General features: G+C 52.3%; 1 protein-coding gene across 1 annotated transcript; it reads right to left on the reverse strand.

Annotated features, from left to right (window-relative positions):
• Nucleotides 1-12,128: 12,128 nt before the first annotated feature.
• LOC122387916 (ADP,ATP carrier protein-like) lies at nt 12,129-15,803 on the reverse strand. The gene is made up of 4 exons (XM_043378568.1): nt 15,304-15,803; nt 13,475-13,965; nt 12,879-13,071; nt 12,129-12,436 (listed from the first exon to the last, which is right to left on the reverse strand). The coding sequence occupies exons 1-4, from the start codon at nt 15,464-15,466 to the stop codon at nt 12,381-12,383; spliced, it is 903 nt and encodes a 300-aa protein (XP_043234503.1). The 5' UTR covers nt 15,467-15,803; the 3' UTR covers nt 12,129-12,380.
• Between the last annotated feature and the right edge of the window lie 1,733 nt (nt 15,804-17,536).

The raw sequence follows: 17,536 nt of genomic DNA on the forward strand, positions 1-17,536 counted from the left end.
GCCCGTTGCCCGGTTCCGTGCTGTGCCGGGACCTGTAACGGAACAGGAGGGATCAGCAGCAGGTGCCGTCGGTTGCGGCGATATTGGCAGCCGCCCAGCTCCACCAGATAGCTGCGTCTGGAGAGCCTTTGTGTGACGATGGCGGGCTCCGACCAGCTGCCCCTTTCTGTCTTGATCCGGACTCTGGCGCCGGGCTGCAGCGGAGGCAGGTTGCGGGCGCCTCGCCTCTGATTGACGGTTGACTCCTGTTTCTTCTTTCTCCGCCCATCGCGAAGTTTGGCGTGCCGCCATGCCTTCTTGGCGGGCTGCTGAGCGACGGGGAGACGGGACTGAAGCTCACGTCCCATCAGAAGCCGGGCTGGGGAGTATCCAGTGGCTTCCACAGCCGTTGTTCGGTAGTTTAGGAGAGCGAGGTGAGGATCTTTTTGGCGAAGTATCCACTTTGCGGTCCTCACGGCCCGTTCAGCTGCTCCGTTGGATGATGGCGTGTGCGGGTCAGTGACGCGATGTGTGAAGCCGTACGACGCTGCGAAGTCGGCGAATGAGCTGGAAGTGAACTGCGTTCCTCCGTCTGTTGTCATCAGATCCGGTATCCCCAGTCTGGAGAACAGGCGCTTCAGCCGCTCGATGACTGCGGTGCTTGTGAGGTTGGGCAAGCGTTGAATTTCTAGATACCTGCTGAAGAGGTCCACAGTCACGAGCCAGTTGCTGTTGTTGAAGTGGAAAATATCTGCTGCGATGTGAGTCCACGGTCTTGACGGCGTTGGAGTCGTTACCAGTGGCTCAGCGTGCTGGGAGGGCGCGTGCACTTGGCAGAACGCGCAGTGCTCGACGTGGCGCTTCAAGTCGATGCTGATCTTGGGCCACCAGACGGATTCTGCTGCTCGCTGGCGGCACTTGTTGAGCCCGAAGTGACCGTCGTTATGTAGACGGTTGAGCATCTCTTCACGCAGACTAGGCGGTATGATGATGCGGCGGCCGTACATCAGCAGTGTGCCGCTTGTCAGGTAGAGAACGCTGATTTCTCCACGCGCGGCGAAGTAGTCCAGCATGTCGGGGTGCTTTGCTCCCTCCTTCCAGCCAGAGAGAGTCTGCTGAACCACGCGCTGGAGGAGTTCATCTGCCTGTTGTGCCCTGCTGATCTCCACCAGACGCTGCGGTGTGGCGGGCAGGTCATCGAAGACCCTCTTGCAGAAGTTGTGGACGTCTTCTTGTAGCACAGCGCCGATCGCATCGTGCTTCTGGAGTGGATGACGCGAGAGGAAGTCAGGTACCAGGTGCTGCTTCCCTGGAATGAACACCGCTGTTGCGTTGTAACGCATTAGTCGCATGAGCATGCGCTGACACCTGATTGGCGCATCTACGAGATTTTTCGTGTTGATGAGCGGGATCAGTGGCTTGTGATCCAGTTGTAGGTCGAACGACGGCAGTCCAGACAGGAACATGTGCATCTTTTCGCATGTCCAAGTTGCAGCGAGTAGTTCCTTTTCAATCTGGGCCCACCTCGTCTCTGTGTCCGTCAGACTTCTGCTGCAGAATGCGACGGGCTTGAAGCTGGAACCATGCTTCTGAAGGATGCATCCTCCGATTCCGTAGCTGCTTGCGTCTGCGCTGACCACTGTCTCACGCGCTGGGTCGTAGAACGCCAGGACTGGAGCGGACGTGACGGTTGCTTTCACATCATCCAGTGCTTGCTGCTGCTGAGGCGTCCAGTTCCACGCAGCGTCCTTTTTCAGCAGATCGTTGAGGGGCTTTAGGCGCTCCTGGATGTGCGGGACGAACCTGCAGAGGTAGTTGACCACCTCTAGCAGAGACCGGAGCTCTGTGACGTTCTTTGGCTGCTGGAGCTGCTGTATCGCTTCGAGCTTCTCGTCGTCCACGCCGATGCCATTCTTGCTTATCTTCATGCCAAGAAACTTGACCTCGTCCCTTCGGAACTCACATTTCGTCTTGTTCAGCTTGAGGCCAGATTCGTGGATTCTTCTGATGACGGCTTCGAGACGTGCGTCATGGTTGCTTGCATCTCCAAAAACCAGCGTGTCGTCCATGTAGACGATGACTCCAGGCAGTCCATCCAGCATCTCTTGCATCTTTCGCTGGAAGCACTCCGGAGCCAGTGAGATTCCCATCGGCAGGCGCAGGAACCTCTTCCTGCCGAACGGTGTGATGAACGTAGTCATTTTGGAGCTTGCTTCGTCCAACGGGATCTGGTAGAAGCCAGAAGAAGCGTCCAGCTTGGAGAACAGTGTCGCACCGCCCAGCTTGGACGTCAGGTGCTCCAGGGTCGGGATCGGGAAGATCTCACGCTTTACGGCTTGGTTCAGCTTTTTGTAGTCAACTGTGATCCGGACACCACTGTTCTTCGGGACAGGGACGAGCGCGGATACCCAGTCTGTGGGTTCAGTCTCTGGTACGATGATGCCCTGCTCTTCCATTCTCTTCAGCTCCTCCTCCACTGGCTTCATCAGCGGCAGGGGGACGTGTCTTGCTGCGGAGAGGGCGACCGGGACGGCATCCTCGCGTAGCCGGATGCTGATCGGTGCCGTCTTCATGAGACCTGCTTCTCCGAAGACATCTTCATGCACCTCTCCTGTGAACTGGAGAACACCCAGACGCGAGCACGCCGACCGGGAGAGGAGGTTATCTGCTGAGTCCACTACATAGAACACCTCCGACTCTGCTTTGCTTTTGAACATGATTGTCCCATTCAGCTTTCCTTTTACGGTTAGCACGCCACCGACGCTAGTGAGCGTGCTTGAGGCATGCTCAAGGGAGGGCAGGTTCAGTCGCTGGTAGGTTTTCAAAGACAGAATGCTAACGTCGGCACCAGAATCAACTTTGAACGTGACCTCTTGACCGCAGAGACTGACTGTGATTCTCCACGGCGCGCACGCTTTGTCGATTTCACCAACGAAAGCATCATGTGGCGCTAACGGCTCGCTTGATTCTGTACGCTCTATCTGCCTGACGCTAGGTGATCGGCAGACGGCTGCGAAGTGATCCATTTTCTGACAGTTGGAACAAACTTTTCCCTTAGCGGGACAGTCCCTCGGTGAAGCATGTCGCTCTCTCCCGCAATACCTGCATGTTGTTGCAGAGTCGATGTGACGCGCTTGCTGTCTTGGCTGCGTGACAGGTGACTGCTGCTGTCGCCCGTGCTGCTGGCGCCGTTGGTGCTGCTGCTGATGGCCACGCTGGCGCTGACGGGCATGCTGCGGCTGCTGGCGCGGCTGTCCGTACTGCGTCGGTGCTTGAACCCTGTTGACATCAAATGGACCGGAGCTGTCACGGCTGCTTACGATTTCGACGTTACGCATCATAGTAATGACCGTATTCATAGACACTTCTTCCTCGAGCGATTTGAGCTGGATCTTGCGGGACAGCTCCCTGTCGGACATCCCTGATATAAGACGATCCCGGATCCGCTCGTCAGCGTCTGCAAAGCCACAATGCTCGGCGAGAGAGAACAATGCCCTGATATACGATTCGTTGGTCTCGTGTGACCCTTGGCATCGGAGCTCGAAGTTGTGACGTTCTGCAACGAAGTTCCGTCTCGGAATGAAATACTCGTCAAGCTTGCTCTGCACAAAATCAAAATCTTTGCTTTGCTCAGCAGTTAGCTTAAAAGTTGACACGATATGCTCGGCCTGCGGGCCCATGCTATAGATCAACGCAGCTACTTGTACATCACCGTCCTCCTTGTGAAGTCCCGATGCCAGTCGGTAGCGGATGAAGCGATCACGCCACGCCGGCCACTTTTCAGGAGAGGTGAAGTCAAAGTCCTCTGGTGGATGGAAACCAGGCATCTTGAGTGACGATGCAGCACAGCAGCTACACGAAGGTCTTCAATAACGGCTGATAAAAATCACAATAATGAAATGCACGCTTCACAAAAAAGTCACTAACGCTTGCTTATGCTTGCTTGATGAGTGGCACGGCAAGTTCAGAAGGCAGGCTGCGCCATGTTTGTGTGCTTGCTTATGGCTTACGAACCCCAGGGTGCAGACGCCACCAGTACCAGCCGAGGACTGTATTCAGCGAGCGGGGCGGCGGTGGCCCGGGCGGCCACAGCCCAGACTGCATACGATACCGGCGCCGGCTCAGCGGCGGCTCTAGGCTGTAGAGCGGGGTGTGACCACAGCAGCCACCACGATACAGTTCCCATTTGGGAACATTGGGCACAAATGGGGGGTAAGAGGCGGATGCAGTATGCGGATAGAAACGAAGAAAGCAACAGTAGAAACACATATTATACAACGTTTTAAAGAAGAGCTTTTTCTTCTTTTTGACCTTGTCACTATCCACAATGAGATCGTGGTCTCACTTCACTGATCGACCCTTGTCAACACACATTTTTGACACCCAAAGTCGTTTTATTCTACTCTTACGGTAGAGCGAGACATTTAGAACGATAAATCACAAGCCAACGATACCAGTTTTCCATCCATCACCAAAGTGTCTCACCTGTCGAAGCGAGACATCATCTCAAGTCTGTGTCGCGCACAGTGCCCGTTGCTCGGGATTAGTCAGCAGTGTCAGAGCATCAGTGTATACTACATATGCGTCTGCAGTGCCAGCCCCGTGGCGGCAGCCTAGGTGTGGTAGTTCTGGCTGCAGTGGTATGCAGTCGTACTTGGCAGATGCTACACATTGTACGCGTATTTTTTGACACAGCTTGCAGCGGCCTTGAGTGGCAGCCGGGACGATGAAGTGGTTTTGTGCAGTCCGGGAGACCACCGTCACCCGGCCGCTGCTGGGGCCTGGTCCGCTGCCGGTGACGTTTGGCGGACATGGCTCTTGTCTCGGTTTTTTTAGGAGCTCCAAAGCGACCTCGCGAGTGAACACCAGCTGGTCCACACTTCTCCCGGTACAGCTGCGGTACATGCGCCAGCTGGCTACTCTCAGTAGACCGAATGCGTTGGTGACGAGCGTGCCGTACCATTTCTTCCACCGGATCACAGGCCTGTAAGCCGCCACCGCTCCGTCCACTAGGTCTACGCCACCCATGTACTGGTTATATTCGTATATGAGGTTCGGCTGCTTGACCGTCACCTTTTTTCTTTTCGTCACCCGACCAGCGCTGCACGTCTTTGAGTGGGCTGATGCCCGAGTGATTTGTGACCACTGTCACTGCCCTGTTGTCTCTCCACTTCACGGCCAGCACCCCGTTAGTGGATTGGTACCAATGCTGTCCCCTGGGCGCCTTTTTAGCAGTTTTGTTGTCAGGCAGGGGACACTTCTTCAGCCTGTTGTCGCGCACAGTGCCCCTTGCTCGGAAGTCGGATGCCTCTTTGACGGAGAGCTATCATCAAGGCATACGACGAGAAGTAGTTGTCAAAGAACACATGGTGCAAGGCAGGCGTCTGAAGACATTCCAGGAGCCGAGGGACGACATCTCCGCCCAGCCCAAGAGACTCGCACCCTGCTCTGCCCTCACCTGGCCCAGCGTTCTTGACTCGTCGATACCTATGACCCTACTCCATTCGCTGACATTGGCGCCGACGGATATGACACTGGACTAGACGACGCTCTATCATCCGAGCATCAGTAACGTGAGCGATACTGTCACTTGACACACCGGGTGTAGGACCTAGCGTGAGAGCAGAACCAGCCAGAGAGGACGTGCAAATTGAGTCAGTGGAAATTGAGAACAAGTGAGAGTGAGAGAAAGAGAGGGAGGGAGGAACTGGGAGAGAGAGAGAGAGAGAGAGAGAGAGAGAGAGAGAGAGAGAGAGAGAGAGAGAGAGAGAGAGAGAGAGAGAGAGAGAGAGAGAGATGAGAGAGCGCGAGGAGAGAGAAAAAGAGCTTCGCTTTTGCCTTCCAATGTCAGTCCATTATGAGCTGACATACCAGTGGATGTGCCCAATGTTCCCATTTGGGAACATCCAAATTTTGGAAGCCCCCGACGCTTTTGTGGTGAAGCATTTCTTTTGATATTTCTCCCGTACAATTGGAACTTATTGTTGAAGCAATTCTGGAAATTATAAGGAAATCGATCAAGAAATCGATTTTAAGGAAATTATTTTCTTGATGAAGGTACAGTGTGGCAAAAAAGGGATATTTCAAAAATCAAAAGAGGTGCTTCATAAGGGTGAAATTCAAGTTTTTTAGGCTGCTAAATTTTGTTCAGGGCTTCAGATGCCAGAACCAATATTCATAATCGCTGTGCAATCCCAGGATCAGAGCCTAGAGCCAAAATTGTCGATGTTCCCAAATGGGAACATTGGGCACTAATGGGTTTTAATGTAGTCATGCAACACATTCATTCGGGTGTTACAGGCGTATTCAATTGTAAGCTGAACGTTCGTACTTCCTATTTAAAAATAAGTTTGAAGAAACTGTCACCAAGTTTGAAAATGTACCAGTCACCAAATGTTTATGTGCATTCATGGATGCATTGCGTGTGACTCTTTATTCGGGGGTAATAAGTAACATTCTAAACTAATAAATGCGATGCTCTTATCACACACGTCATGGTCTTTCCGCACTCAACTGTAGACATTGATACGTGGCACTCCTTACCAAGTGGCTCAGTGAGAACAACGGTTATATCACGCCTTATTATCCCATCATGTGACGCCGCGTCGGTCACCTTCACTTTTTGACTTATCGGATGGGTGCACCGATAACATATCGGATGGGTGCACCGACAACATAACTCGAGGGCGTATGACTTGCAGCTCTTTGTCACACCATTGCAAATAATTACTGATTGATGGATACGTCGTCATGACAATATATGTTCAATCATAGGCCATTATATGTTCTGCCCTAAGAATTACTGTTCAGGAGCCAACAAAGCGTTTGTAATTACCGTCACCAAATGCGACGCCATTTGTGATTGTGCCAGACGATATCCGTCAATGACGATGTTGGATAGCTATCTCCACGGTTAAGTCACGGTATAAGTTGGGTTAAGTGTGGGGTTATACCTACCTCATAGGGGACATTAGTCTGCGGAGGCCTAACATACCTTTATCACTTATCAGTGACCACCTGACCTGTATTTCTTGAGTTCCTGATAGTGACGGCCCTCACACACGAACTAAAACGCGTCAGATAAAGTCGAGGGTTCCGTTCGACGCTGTCCGTACTGCGTGGGACAGTCGGCATTGGGATAATTCGTACCGACTTACGATGTTGAGAGGGTTGCATCCTCTTAGCGGGCAATGTGCATACGGCGGATGGCTGTCAAGGCAGCGGTGGCGTTTGAAATCGAAGATGGGATCCGTTTAGCCAACCAATTCTCAACATGGCTTTCCAGAGGTAACTTTTTTATTTCCCGAGTTACCCTTGGTGAGACCCATCATTACCCAGTCCCTGTCCGTCCAGTCATCAGACCGGCCATATTTACGGCAGCACGGCTGTGTTGGTGCTTGCCATTGAAGCTGTCCGTCCGAGTCGGAACGATTCCCGGCCGGCTGCAGGGAGACGGAGCTATCGGAGACCGTGCACGGCCGCGACCCACCGCCGTGGCGCGCGCTGCCAGATCTGTGACGTCAGCGACGGATGGGGAGGGTGCCAGGGCCCTGTTTCACCGGTGATAGCAGCACGCCACTATCAAATTGCGCGAGCTGACGTAATGTGATGACGTCATACTGCTGACATAAGGGATAATTCTGGCGCACGATTGCCGCAATATTGTTTTACGTCATCAACTAAATGTTCGAAGTTTACGTCCAAATTTTCCTAAAAACAAACTTTTTTTTAAATACATCATATTAAAAAAATATATATTGAAAATAAATATACTATCATCACTGCATAAACTCTTACTTTTAAAGGCTCATACGTCACTTAATGCCGCGGCCAAGGTCGCGGCAATCGTGCGCCGGAACTGCCCATCACGTCAACAGTATGGCGTCATGACATGACGTCAGCTCGCGAAACGTGATAGCAGCGTGCTGCTATCACCGGTGAAACAGGGCCCAGGTCCTCAGCTGGGCCGCGGGGACCGGGGCGGAGGGTCGGATATAACGGAGCAGGCCCCCCTCTCGGCCCCGCTCCGCGCGATTATCGGCGAATGGAGCTATAGCTGGCCGCCAGTGGGGTTTACAGGTCGCGGTTAGAGTTTAGGTTACTGCGAGACGTGGCATGCTCTCTGTGGGCGTCTTGCCAAAGGTCTGTGAACTTGATGTAAGGGTTGTGTTGACAAAGGGAAGGTTAAGGCCACGGCTGTCAGCTGTTGTGTGCGTGGACTTGGGATGCTTGGGACCGCTTCATCTTGCTGATTGAATATTGGCAATGAAACGTCATAGTTTTTCATTTGACCTTACAAGCAGACTCCAATAAATTCTACACTTAGTATTTATCGTAGTGAGAGTATGTATGTGTTAGGCGCAATAAAACAGACGTCATCCCTGGGTATGACGTATGCCGATTACCCAACTACCGAGATGTTGCAGGGCTGCCGTGGCGTAATGGTTTGTTTCTCTGGAACTACGGTACTGCTGAGCATTCGATGAAATACCAGCTGGAGCGCATCGGTTGTGAATTACAATCGCCGGCGTACACTAGAGATAGCGAGGTTTCTCCGACAAGAGCCGCCCGTCGCTGTATTCCATGAAGCTCCTGGCTGTGGACTTTTCCCGGCCGCCGTCAGCCGTCTGTCTGGCCCCTGTCCTTGAAAGTCCTGCGCGTGGCCTTGGCTGGCTCCCGGGCCGGCGGGACCGCCCCTGTTCCCATGCGGCTGTCGGAGGCCCATAGAGGCGTGACTCCCCTCCTAACGGGGACGCCGGTGCTCCCCGTCCTACCCCAGGGTGCGTCGGACGAGCGGACGCCACCTCTGATCACGCGTTTACCACCTGCCTCAACCGTTCGGTGCCGTATCAGCTGACGGCGTGGTCCGACACGCGGTCGGTGAGCCCCGCCCGTCCAATTTGACAGTGGGGCCCCACGCGCCGAGGAGCGCCGACGCTTGCGCAACGTCGGACTGCGACCCAGATCGCTGGGTGGCGCTGGCTGGGGAGGGGGCACGGCCTGAACCGAGCCGTTCCGTTACGAAAGTAGGATCGTCTCTCTCCGCACCAGATATCAGACCGAGGGTTCTGCCAACCGCCAAGTGTCGATACGGGCAGAAAGCTAGCACTGTAGCAGTCGGCTCAGCAGTCAGCTCGATTTGCCGGCTCCGATATCGAATCTCCCCTTCCCCCGGCTTCAGAAATTGTCGCCTTCCCTTCTCTCCCCCCCCCCCTCCCAACGGTCCCGACTTCCGAATCCCTTCCTAATCCTTTCCCCGCTCCCGCTGTGTGGATGGGTCGGGCGGCCGGGCTAATCCCGTGATCCTTATCGGGCGCAGACCGGCCACCCTCTCATGGGACATCAGATCCGGACCTTACAGAACATTCCAAACAGCCGGGGCCCACCTGAAACGGTTTTCCTGGGGTGCCGATACACCTCAGATGGGTAGCCGATGGCGAGGGGATGACGCAATCGGGGGCAAGGGGCTCGTTTTCCAGGATTTGAATACGCGGCGGCCGTAGTGGTCGCGAGGGGAGCCAGTGGACGGCGCCGCGTCGGGTGCGACCTGTCCAGCACCGCGGCTATTCGCGGAACGACTCGGTCCGCTGGCGACGAAAGGGGGTAGGTGGGGGAGGGGGGGGGGCAGACACGGGCGTTTCGGGCCCCGGACGCTGGAGGGAGAGACGTCGGACGTAGAACGTTCGTCTGAAGACAAGGAATGACGCGCAATCACTATTCCAGCTGGATGAGGGGTACTTCGACCTTTGATGGTCGGCCAGTCTCGTATACCTATTTTGTGCACCAAGAGCAAATGAAAAAAATACGGGGACCAATTTGTTCTGCGAGCTATTTTTGTCAGTAGACGGAAGTAACTTCATCGAGCTCATAAAATGCGATAAGTCGTCGCTCAGCGAACTGATACCTACACGGTAAAGAACGAATTCGATGGCCGTTATCTGTTCTGCCTTTGCATTGCAAGCTCAGCTCTCGTGTTCGAGGCCATTGCTCTGGGCAGTGGACAGTGTGTTACACACGAGACCGGTACAGAAACTCGTTTTCAGATGGCCGATATTCCTCCGGATGGCCCAGCACTGCTCTGACGAAATAGACGCAGAGTTTATTTGTCCTTTGTCGACCGGTCCCGTCAACCTCCCTCGACGTCTGAGTTTGACACAAAACTGCCAGTGACATTTCCGAGCCAGGACGTGGATGCCGGATTAGATCAGAGCATTAGGACCATTCGTTCATGTATCATCACATTGATATGTGCTCAAGCCCGTTTTCCGTCTAATATAGTCGAAGAATGCCGTTTTTATACGGCCGGCGCCACTCCATACGAGCTCTTCAAAATATTTCCTGAAGGTGTAACAGCCATAGACTATGGAGATACATGTCATTCTATCGGTACCACCTGTCATCCGAAAGGGACGCGATATGGGCTACCTTTTTTTTTGCATTTCCCAGTTCCCACTTCTTATGTGTCCGACGCCAATGATGCATGAGATACGCAGGATACGCATGATGCATGTATGAGATCCCTTCGGTTTTCCTTGCGCGCTGCGCGTCAAGCCACCCCAAGGCATACATGACACTACACAAGTAATGCCAAGGTGTAGCGCCTGCGCTCGCGCTATGACCGCTCGCCGCGAAGGCTGGGGCGGCCGGATCGATCGATAGAATAGTGGGTCAACGTCCCAGGCACAGCTTCACCGGAGCGCAGACTGCCAGGGCTAGCGAGGACAACTAGCTGGAAGCTAGCAGAAATATCGTCCTTGGGAGGATGGAATCACGTTCAGAACAGCTGACTGGCCAACTCGATCTGCGCCTCAGCGGTCGGCAGGGTGGGGCAGGCGTCGGTGCGTGGTCCCTGACCTCCGATCCCGCGGCCGCAGGCGGAGGGGCACAGGGTACGTTTCCAGTCGCTCCAGCGCGGATGGGACTAGACATCCGACGCCGAAGACTACACTGGGGAGTCGGGTGGCATTCTGAGAGCGCTGCGAGTAGGTATGCATGGCGATGAAACCATGTCCATGCCCAGCCCCGCCCGCCCCCAAACTGATTCAAAAAATGTTTTCGGTGCACCTTGTCTAATTTTCGGGTCATCCCGTCGACCCCAGCCCGCCGTCGCGGCACTCAGCGGACGCCATTGACGCCCCTCCGTTCCAGACGGTCGGTGGGCGTGGTCGGGGGGGGCGTACGTCAGCAGTGACGTCACGCCGGGGTTCACATGACCGGCCGGTTTTCGCCACGTGGCCGACTCGGATAGCCACCAGCCATGGGATGCGAGGCGACCATGTTCGCACGATCGGGGATGACTTTTACGAATGGCTGGGGCCGGGCTCAGGGCATTAATTCAGTCGAAAATTTAAATGGTCCCAGGGACTGACAGGCAGCTGCGTCGTTACGGGTGACGTTTGCCGTTTCATAGATTAGTGATTGGATTGACAGTGGATAATGGACATCCACGAGGATGGATCACTTCGACGACATAAGATGAGATCAAAAGTGAACTATGCGAACTACACACATCAAAAATGGTCATCTATTGAGCCCTCCCATCCTGATCTGACTGACAGCGACATGAGCTGAGGCCGCCCTGTTGCCATGTGATGTGTGACGCCTGCCAGGAACGCACAGCCCCCCCCCCCCCGCTAACGACCGTGACGTCACGCAGTGGGTGGCGCACACTTGACCCAGTCCTGCGCAGCTGGTCGATACAGCCCGACAGGAGCGCTCCCGTCGGCGACACGCGGGTGGAAGTCGCATACCGTCCCGTCGACGGCCACAGGACCGCAGATGCCTCGGCGGAACCAATGGAGCATCGTAGACGGTGGCTGGGCTAAAAGAGCGTAGTCGAAATATACGATGACGTAAGCATTCACGCCGTTAAAGTGCTCAACTTGAGCACTTATTAGGTGATGCTGAACACATCTTTACGCAAATGGACGATCAGAGATTTAGTGATCAGCATAAGTCAAGGAAATATTTTCTTCTCGTTAAGAAAATAGACTAGTCTGCCGCTTTCATATAGTAGGACCTAGCACAAGTCAACAGCATCCGCTTAAGCACAGTCAACCCTCGGAAGTTCCACCCGCGCATAAATTTGGCTCGTGAGCTTCAGACTCCAGTCCATGAGCTGATCCAGGGAGGCATGTTCACAAAACCAGTAAAGTTTCGGTGAGGCAGCCAGCAGCTGCGCGTGTGTATATTATCTCCATCATGTACACGATTCTCAGAACAGTCGGGGTGAGACGTCCAACTGCCGCGCCGGGTGACGGCTGTGGAACGCGCCCAGCTCGGCGGGCCAGCCGGCCCGGCGCACGGTTTAACATTGGACAGCGCCCCCGAGAGGAGCAGGCTCCATGAGCGGAACGTACCGAGTCAGTTCCTATCCATTCACAACTAGAGCGCTAGCCGGCTTAGCCGAACATGAGCACCTTCAGCTCGTCGTAGAGAACCAGGACCAGGGCACCACCTGAAACGGCCAGAGGAACACCGGTCAGCCAGCGATCGGAGAGCGACCAGCAGAGGTCAGCCGGTCGATACAGCCACCACCGGACCGTGGACGGCGCGTCACCGCCGGCAGCGTCGCCATGAGAGACGGCATCAAACATGCCATGGAGCCGACGGCGGTACTGTTACCCACGGCCGACAAATAGCCAGCAAACAAAACAAAATAGTTGCGGATTTATCGAACGTGAGCTGTTCTCACCATTTGTATAAGGATTTAGGACACGGCTCATTCCTCCTATGATTTTCTAAATCAATCATTCAGTTTTCTACCAAGCACGATAATTTACTCTCTGGTTGCAATATCTTATCAGGGAGACGGACAAGTATAACGAGTAGTTAAGTCCAAACGACGACGCCCTCCCTGTACCGACACCGATCTTCGGCTATTTGCCGGCCAAACTCACCAGTGCCACGGAGGATGTTGGAGAAGGCGCCCTTGAAGAAGGCCTTGCCGCCCTCCTGCGCGGCGATCTTGCGCCAGCAGTCGATGGTGCTCTTGTACATGACGTCGGCGCCCTTGCGGCCCGACTGCATCATCATGCGCCTCCGTACGGTGTCGAACGGATACGAGATGATGCCGGCGCCGGTGGTCACCGTCTGAAGAGAAAACAGGGAGCGATGTTAGTTAGACATGAACACAAAATATAGAACACGCCGCATCAGGAAATGAATAACACTGCATCTTCAACAAAGATAACTAGTGTCAAAATATGCCGATATGTCCATTTAGGGAGGGGGTTGCGAGCAACAATCCCATTCCATATACGTTCCAACGCTGTGAGTGGAAAACGTCACTTTAGCCGCTATACAATAAAATTACGGTGATCTTAAAGCCTTTTACATCTCTGACAGGGGTACAGATACAATGAAGACGTTCTTCTCTAGCGATATCGAATATCCGCATGAAAAGATCCCATAACAAACCAATACGCATCACCCACCCATTCAAGCCAAAGTTGCCAGTCAGCCCACAATTATTTGCTAATCGCTTCGTGCTCACCTGGGCGATGGCCCACGAGATGATGATCGGGGTGTTCTTGGGGTCGGGCAGCATGCCCTTGGCCGTGTCGAAGAAGCCGAAGTAGGAGGCGCGGTAGATGATGATGCCCTGCACGGACACTCCGAAGCCGCGGTAAAGGCCGATCAGGCCGTCGGACTTGAAGGTCTTGACCAGGCAGTTGCCGAGGCCGGTGAACTCGCGCTTGCCGCCGGTGCCGACATCAGCGGCCAGCCGGGTACGGGCGTAGTCGAGCGGGTACACGAAGCAGAGCGAGGTGGCTCCGGCGGCGCCACCGGACGCCAGGTTACCCAGGAAGTACCGCCAGAACTGCTTCTTGTCGACGCCACCCAGGAAGATCTGCTTGTACTTGTCCTTGAAGGCGAAGTTGAGCGCCTGGGTCGGGAAGTACCGGATGACGTTGGCGAGGTTACCACGCCAGAAGCTGAGGAAACCCTGCTCGCGCGGAATGCGCACAAAGCAGTCGACCATGCCTGGAACACAACAGGACTTCCATGTCAATGCAGGAACTGTGCCCTAAAGATTTCACTAAAGAAGTAGGTAACTGGGCCAGTTGTAGCTTTTTTGATTTGCCAAGTGAAGCATAACCTGGACAGAATATGCAGCCTAGAAGTTGTGTAGTGAAACCTCAAACCATACTTCAGATTTCAGAATATAACACCTGAGCTACCACTATTAACAACGTGATCTACCTGACACCTACTGCAAGTAGCCTTTTTATCATGGAAGGTCCAGTGGGAATAACTGTGATAATGCCAGTAGGAATAATGCCAGCTTATGCACTTCACAATAACTATATACTCCAAGTTTCTCTCATTGCAATTAAGTTTTGGAAAACAAATTCACAATGAGCACAAAAATGCAAGGGTACCTATACAACTACCACAAACTTGACACATTTTGAACAGTTAATTGGAGTGACTTTGCAGCAGCTTGTTGAACCATCATTCTTGGAACAAACAATATATGCTTAGAACAGCTACACATAATCCAAATTGGAACTAATGACTGTTTATTTGAATAACTGAGTTAAAATTAAGCAATGTGAATTTATTGTGATAAGACCAAACGGACAATCCAATCATTACTCCTGAGTCCTGGGGGAAACCCTGGTGCACTTGTTATCCTCATGTGTACCAGAATGCTGACAGGTTTTGTTACAAGGGTGTTGCTAATATATACCATACCTTTTGTTAACATAATTAACTTAAAACAGAGAAATGCCCAATTTTGAGCTTCTACAGCATTCACTTGACCACTTGTTTGAAATGGACTATAAACTACATAATTCACTGACATCTAGAGCTAATGAATTTGTTGATATTATTATGCTTTTTAATAAGCACTTTTAAGCATGTTAAATGCTTTTTATTTATAGTCCTCAACAAACATTGATCACGATAAGTAACAACACCATTACAGCTTCCTTCTCTCAAGGAATGTCATTAACCTGCTAAGCATCAGTCAGCCCCATACCAGCATTCAACGAAAACACGCGCCAACCAGCAGATTACACGAGTGGCTACACGTTACTGTTGCACACCCCTTTTTGCCAACACCAATGTTTATGTGAGCAAGGTAATCCATGCACAAACCTCACCTTAACACACATCACTGCCTACAGTGTACTTGAGCATCGCACAAACTGGCATCTCGTCAGTTTTAACTAAAATTTGATGGGTAACCGTAAGTACACCACAAAGAATAGTTGATTTATTGCTGACAACTCTTGTGCATATTTCATCCACTGGCACTGGAGGGGAAAACACAGGCAAAAAGTACACGTCCATGAATAAAAACTGACTACTTACCCTTGTAGCGCTGAGCCTCGGCAATCTGCTTGGAAGTGTGCTGGACCTGCAGCAGCAGCTTCACTCGCTCAATCGGGGCCACGGCTGTTTTGGAGATTGCGGCGGCAACACCGCCAGCAATGAAGTCCTGGGCGAAGGACTTGGGATCGAAACCTTTCGACATGATTGGTTTTTTGAGTTTTTTGCGGGCCCCGACCGGCACGACACTCCAACCCCACCGGCGTCCAGCGAGAAAGGAAGAGTGCCGGCTCTGCCAGAAAGTGTGCGACTGTCAGAAAAGGAATCAGATGTCCCGCTCGTTTTCATTGGTCCATATTCGGATGCTCCCCAATATCTACCAATCAGAGTCAATAGAACATCCTCGCTGGCATGAAATGCTTGGCTCAAACTCTCACTTGGCTTCTAATTCTATTGCTTTTAATAAAATGTGTAGCTTTTACCATAAATTTTGATTTAAATTTACCTACTATAAGAAAAGGAGCTATTATTGAAATAAATCTACGGTAAAAATTGTTAATATAGAGAGGTATCTATCGTATGCTGCCATCTAGTGACAAGAGGCAGAAACTATTAGGTCATACTCGATCGGTGTAGATGTCACTTTCAGTCATTTGATGACCATCGTAATTCGTATCTGAACAATTCAAAGCATAGCATGCAGTCTTTCGAACACTCTTTTTATCATCTGGAATTTTCAGCTGTCCCTGCTTTCCTCAGGAAAAACACCCGCATCCCCTTAGCTTCCTTTTCCGGGCTGGCCAGGGGCGTAATCACGCTCAACAGGGTGGTGCGGACGGTAGGCATGGGCCGACAACTGAACCAGTGACAACTGAACCAGTGACAACTGAACCAGTGACAACTGAACCAGTGGACAACTGAACCAGCGGACAACTAATGTCGTACTGCGCTGTATAGGTATAAGGTAGCGCGTGGCTGGACGGACGGTCTGTGCCAATCTGCCGGGTTGCCAATTGATCTGTGTCCGATCTATTAGAGTGTCCGTCCGAGAGCCGTACGACGGCTGACAGGGCTGACAGAGCCTGGTGGTCGCGAACTGGTGTGGTAACCGTTAGTCGTTACGCGCACCTGAGACGCCCGAATAGTTAGCAACGTATAAATAATATTCACTTTGATGGCCTAACTCGGGACAGACAGGGCACGCAACGTGGGCTTGGCAGAGTTCAGCCTGCCGGCCCAGAGGAATCTCCGGTATATAAATGGATTCACTGCTCGGGCTTACATCGGGCTTACGCCAAACGTCGCACAACTAGGGCTAAACAACGGCTGTCCTGAGCTCACCGAGAGGCCCAGAGGGCATACCTCCGGCAGAGCATAGGCTTTAGTCGGCGTTTTTGTGTCCTTTAGCCCAAGCGCTAGCCGACTTTAGTCCAAGCGCTAGCCGACTTAAAGGAAATAGTTCACTTTCCTGAAATTAGTATTTTGCTATGGATTTATGTTTTTTTATGCTCAAAATGATCAGAAAATAAAACAAAACGTTTTTGTAAAAAGGATTATTTTCTATATTTTAGTATAAGAAGAACTATATTCTATATAAAATAATGTTTGACGCGGAAGCTTATTACGCGTTGACCAATCATATTGCGTAGGACAAACCCATCGGCTGTAAGCAGCATTCTGATTGGCTGACGATGACGTGACTGCATTCCTCAGCAAGGCACGCATTCCTCTGCAAGGCACTCTTTTCGGAACGAAAAATGGAATATCTTCGTCTAGGATGATCGTTGGGCCGTAAAAGCTTCTGATTTGTGCTAGTCTCAGCGCAAGCAACAAAACTGCTATTCCAGTTCCAAACCCCATGTTAAAAGTGAACTATTTCCTTTAAGCCCGACTAAAAATCTCGGGCAAGCCACACTTAAGCCTGCTTGGGCCCGGAGTAAAATTGCTTGCTGGGCTACTGGTTAGTGGTTCAGTTCAGTTGTCACTGGTTCAGTTGTCACTGGTTCAGTTGTCACTGGTTCAGTTGTCACTGGTTCAGTTGTCACTGGTTCAGTTGTCATACTGGTTCAGTTGTCACTGGTTCAGTTGTCACTGATTCAGTTGTCACTGGTTCAGTTGTCACTGGTTCAGTTGTCACTGGTTCAGCTGTCACTGGTTCAGTTGTCACTGGTTCAGTTGTCTACTGGTTCAGTTGTCCACTGGTTCAGTTGTCCACTGGTTCAGTTGTCCACTGGTTCAGTGGTCCACTGGTTCAGTGGTCCACTGGTTCAGTTGT

The sequence above is a fragment of the Amphibalanus amphitrite genome, unplaced genomic scaffold, assembly GCF_019059575.1.
Source record: "Amphibalanus amphitrite isolate SeventyFive unplaced genomic scaffold, NRLGWU_Aamphi_draft 000303F_arrow, whole genome shotgun sequence".
In the NCBI taxonomy this organism is placed as follows: Eukaryota; Metazoa; Arthropoda; class Thecostraca; order Balanomorpha; family Balanidae; genus Amphibalanus; species Amphibalanus amphitrite.

Coding starts and splice junctions, on each gene's coding strand:
- LOC122387916 (XM_043378568.1), bottom strand. CDS start 15,466: ATGTCGAAAGGTTTCGATCCCAAGTCCTTCGCCCAGGACTTCATTGCT. Junction 13,966..15,303: donor CGAGGCTCAGCGCTACAAGG/GTAAGTAGTCAG, acceptor GTTGTGTTCCAG/GCATGGTCGACTGCTTTGTG. Junction 13,072..13,474: donor TCTCGTGGGCCATCGCCCAG/GTGAGCACGAAG, acceptor TTTTCTCTTCAG/ACGGTGACCACCGGCGCCGG.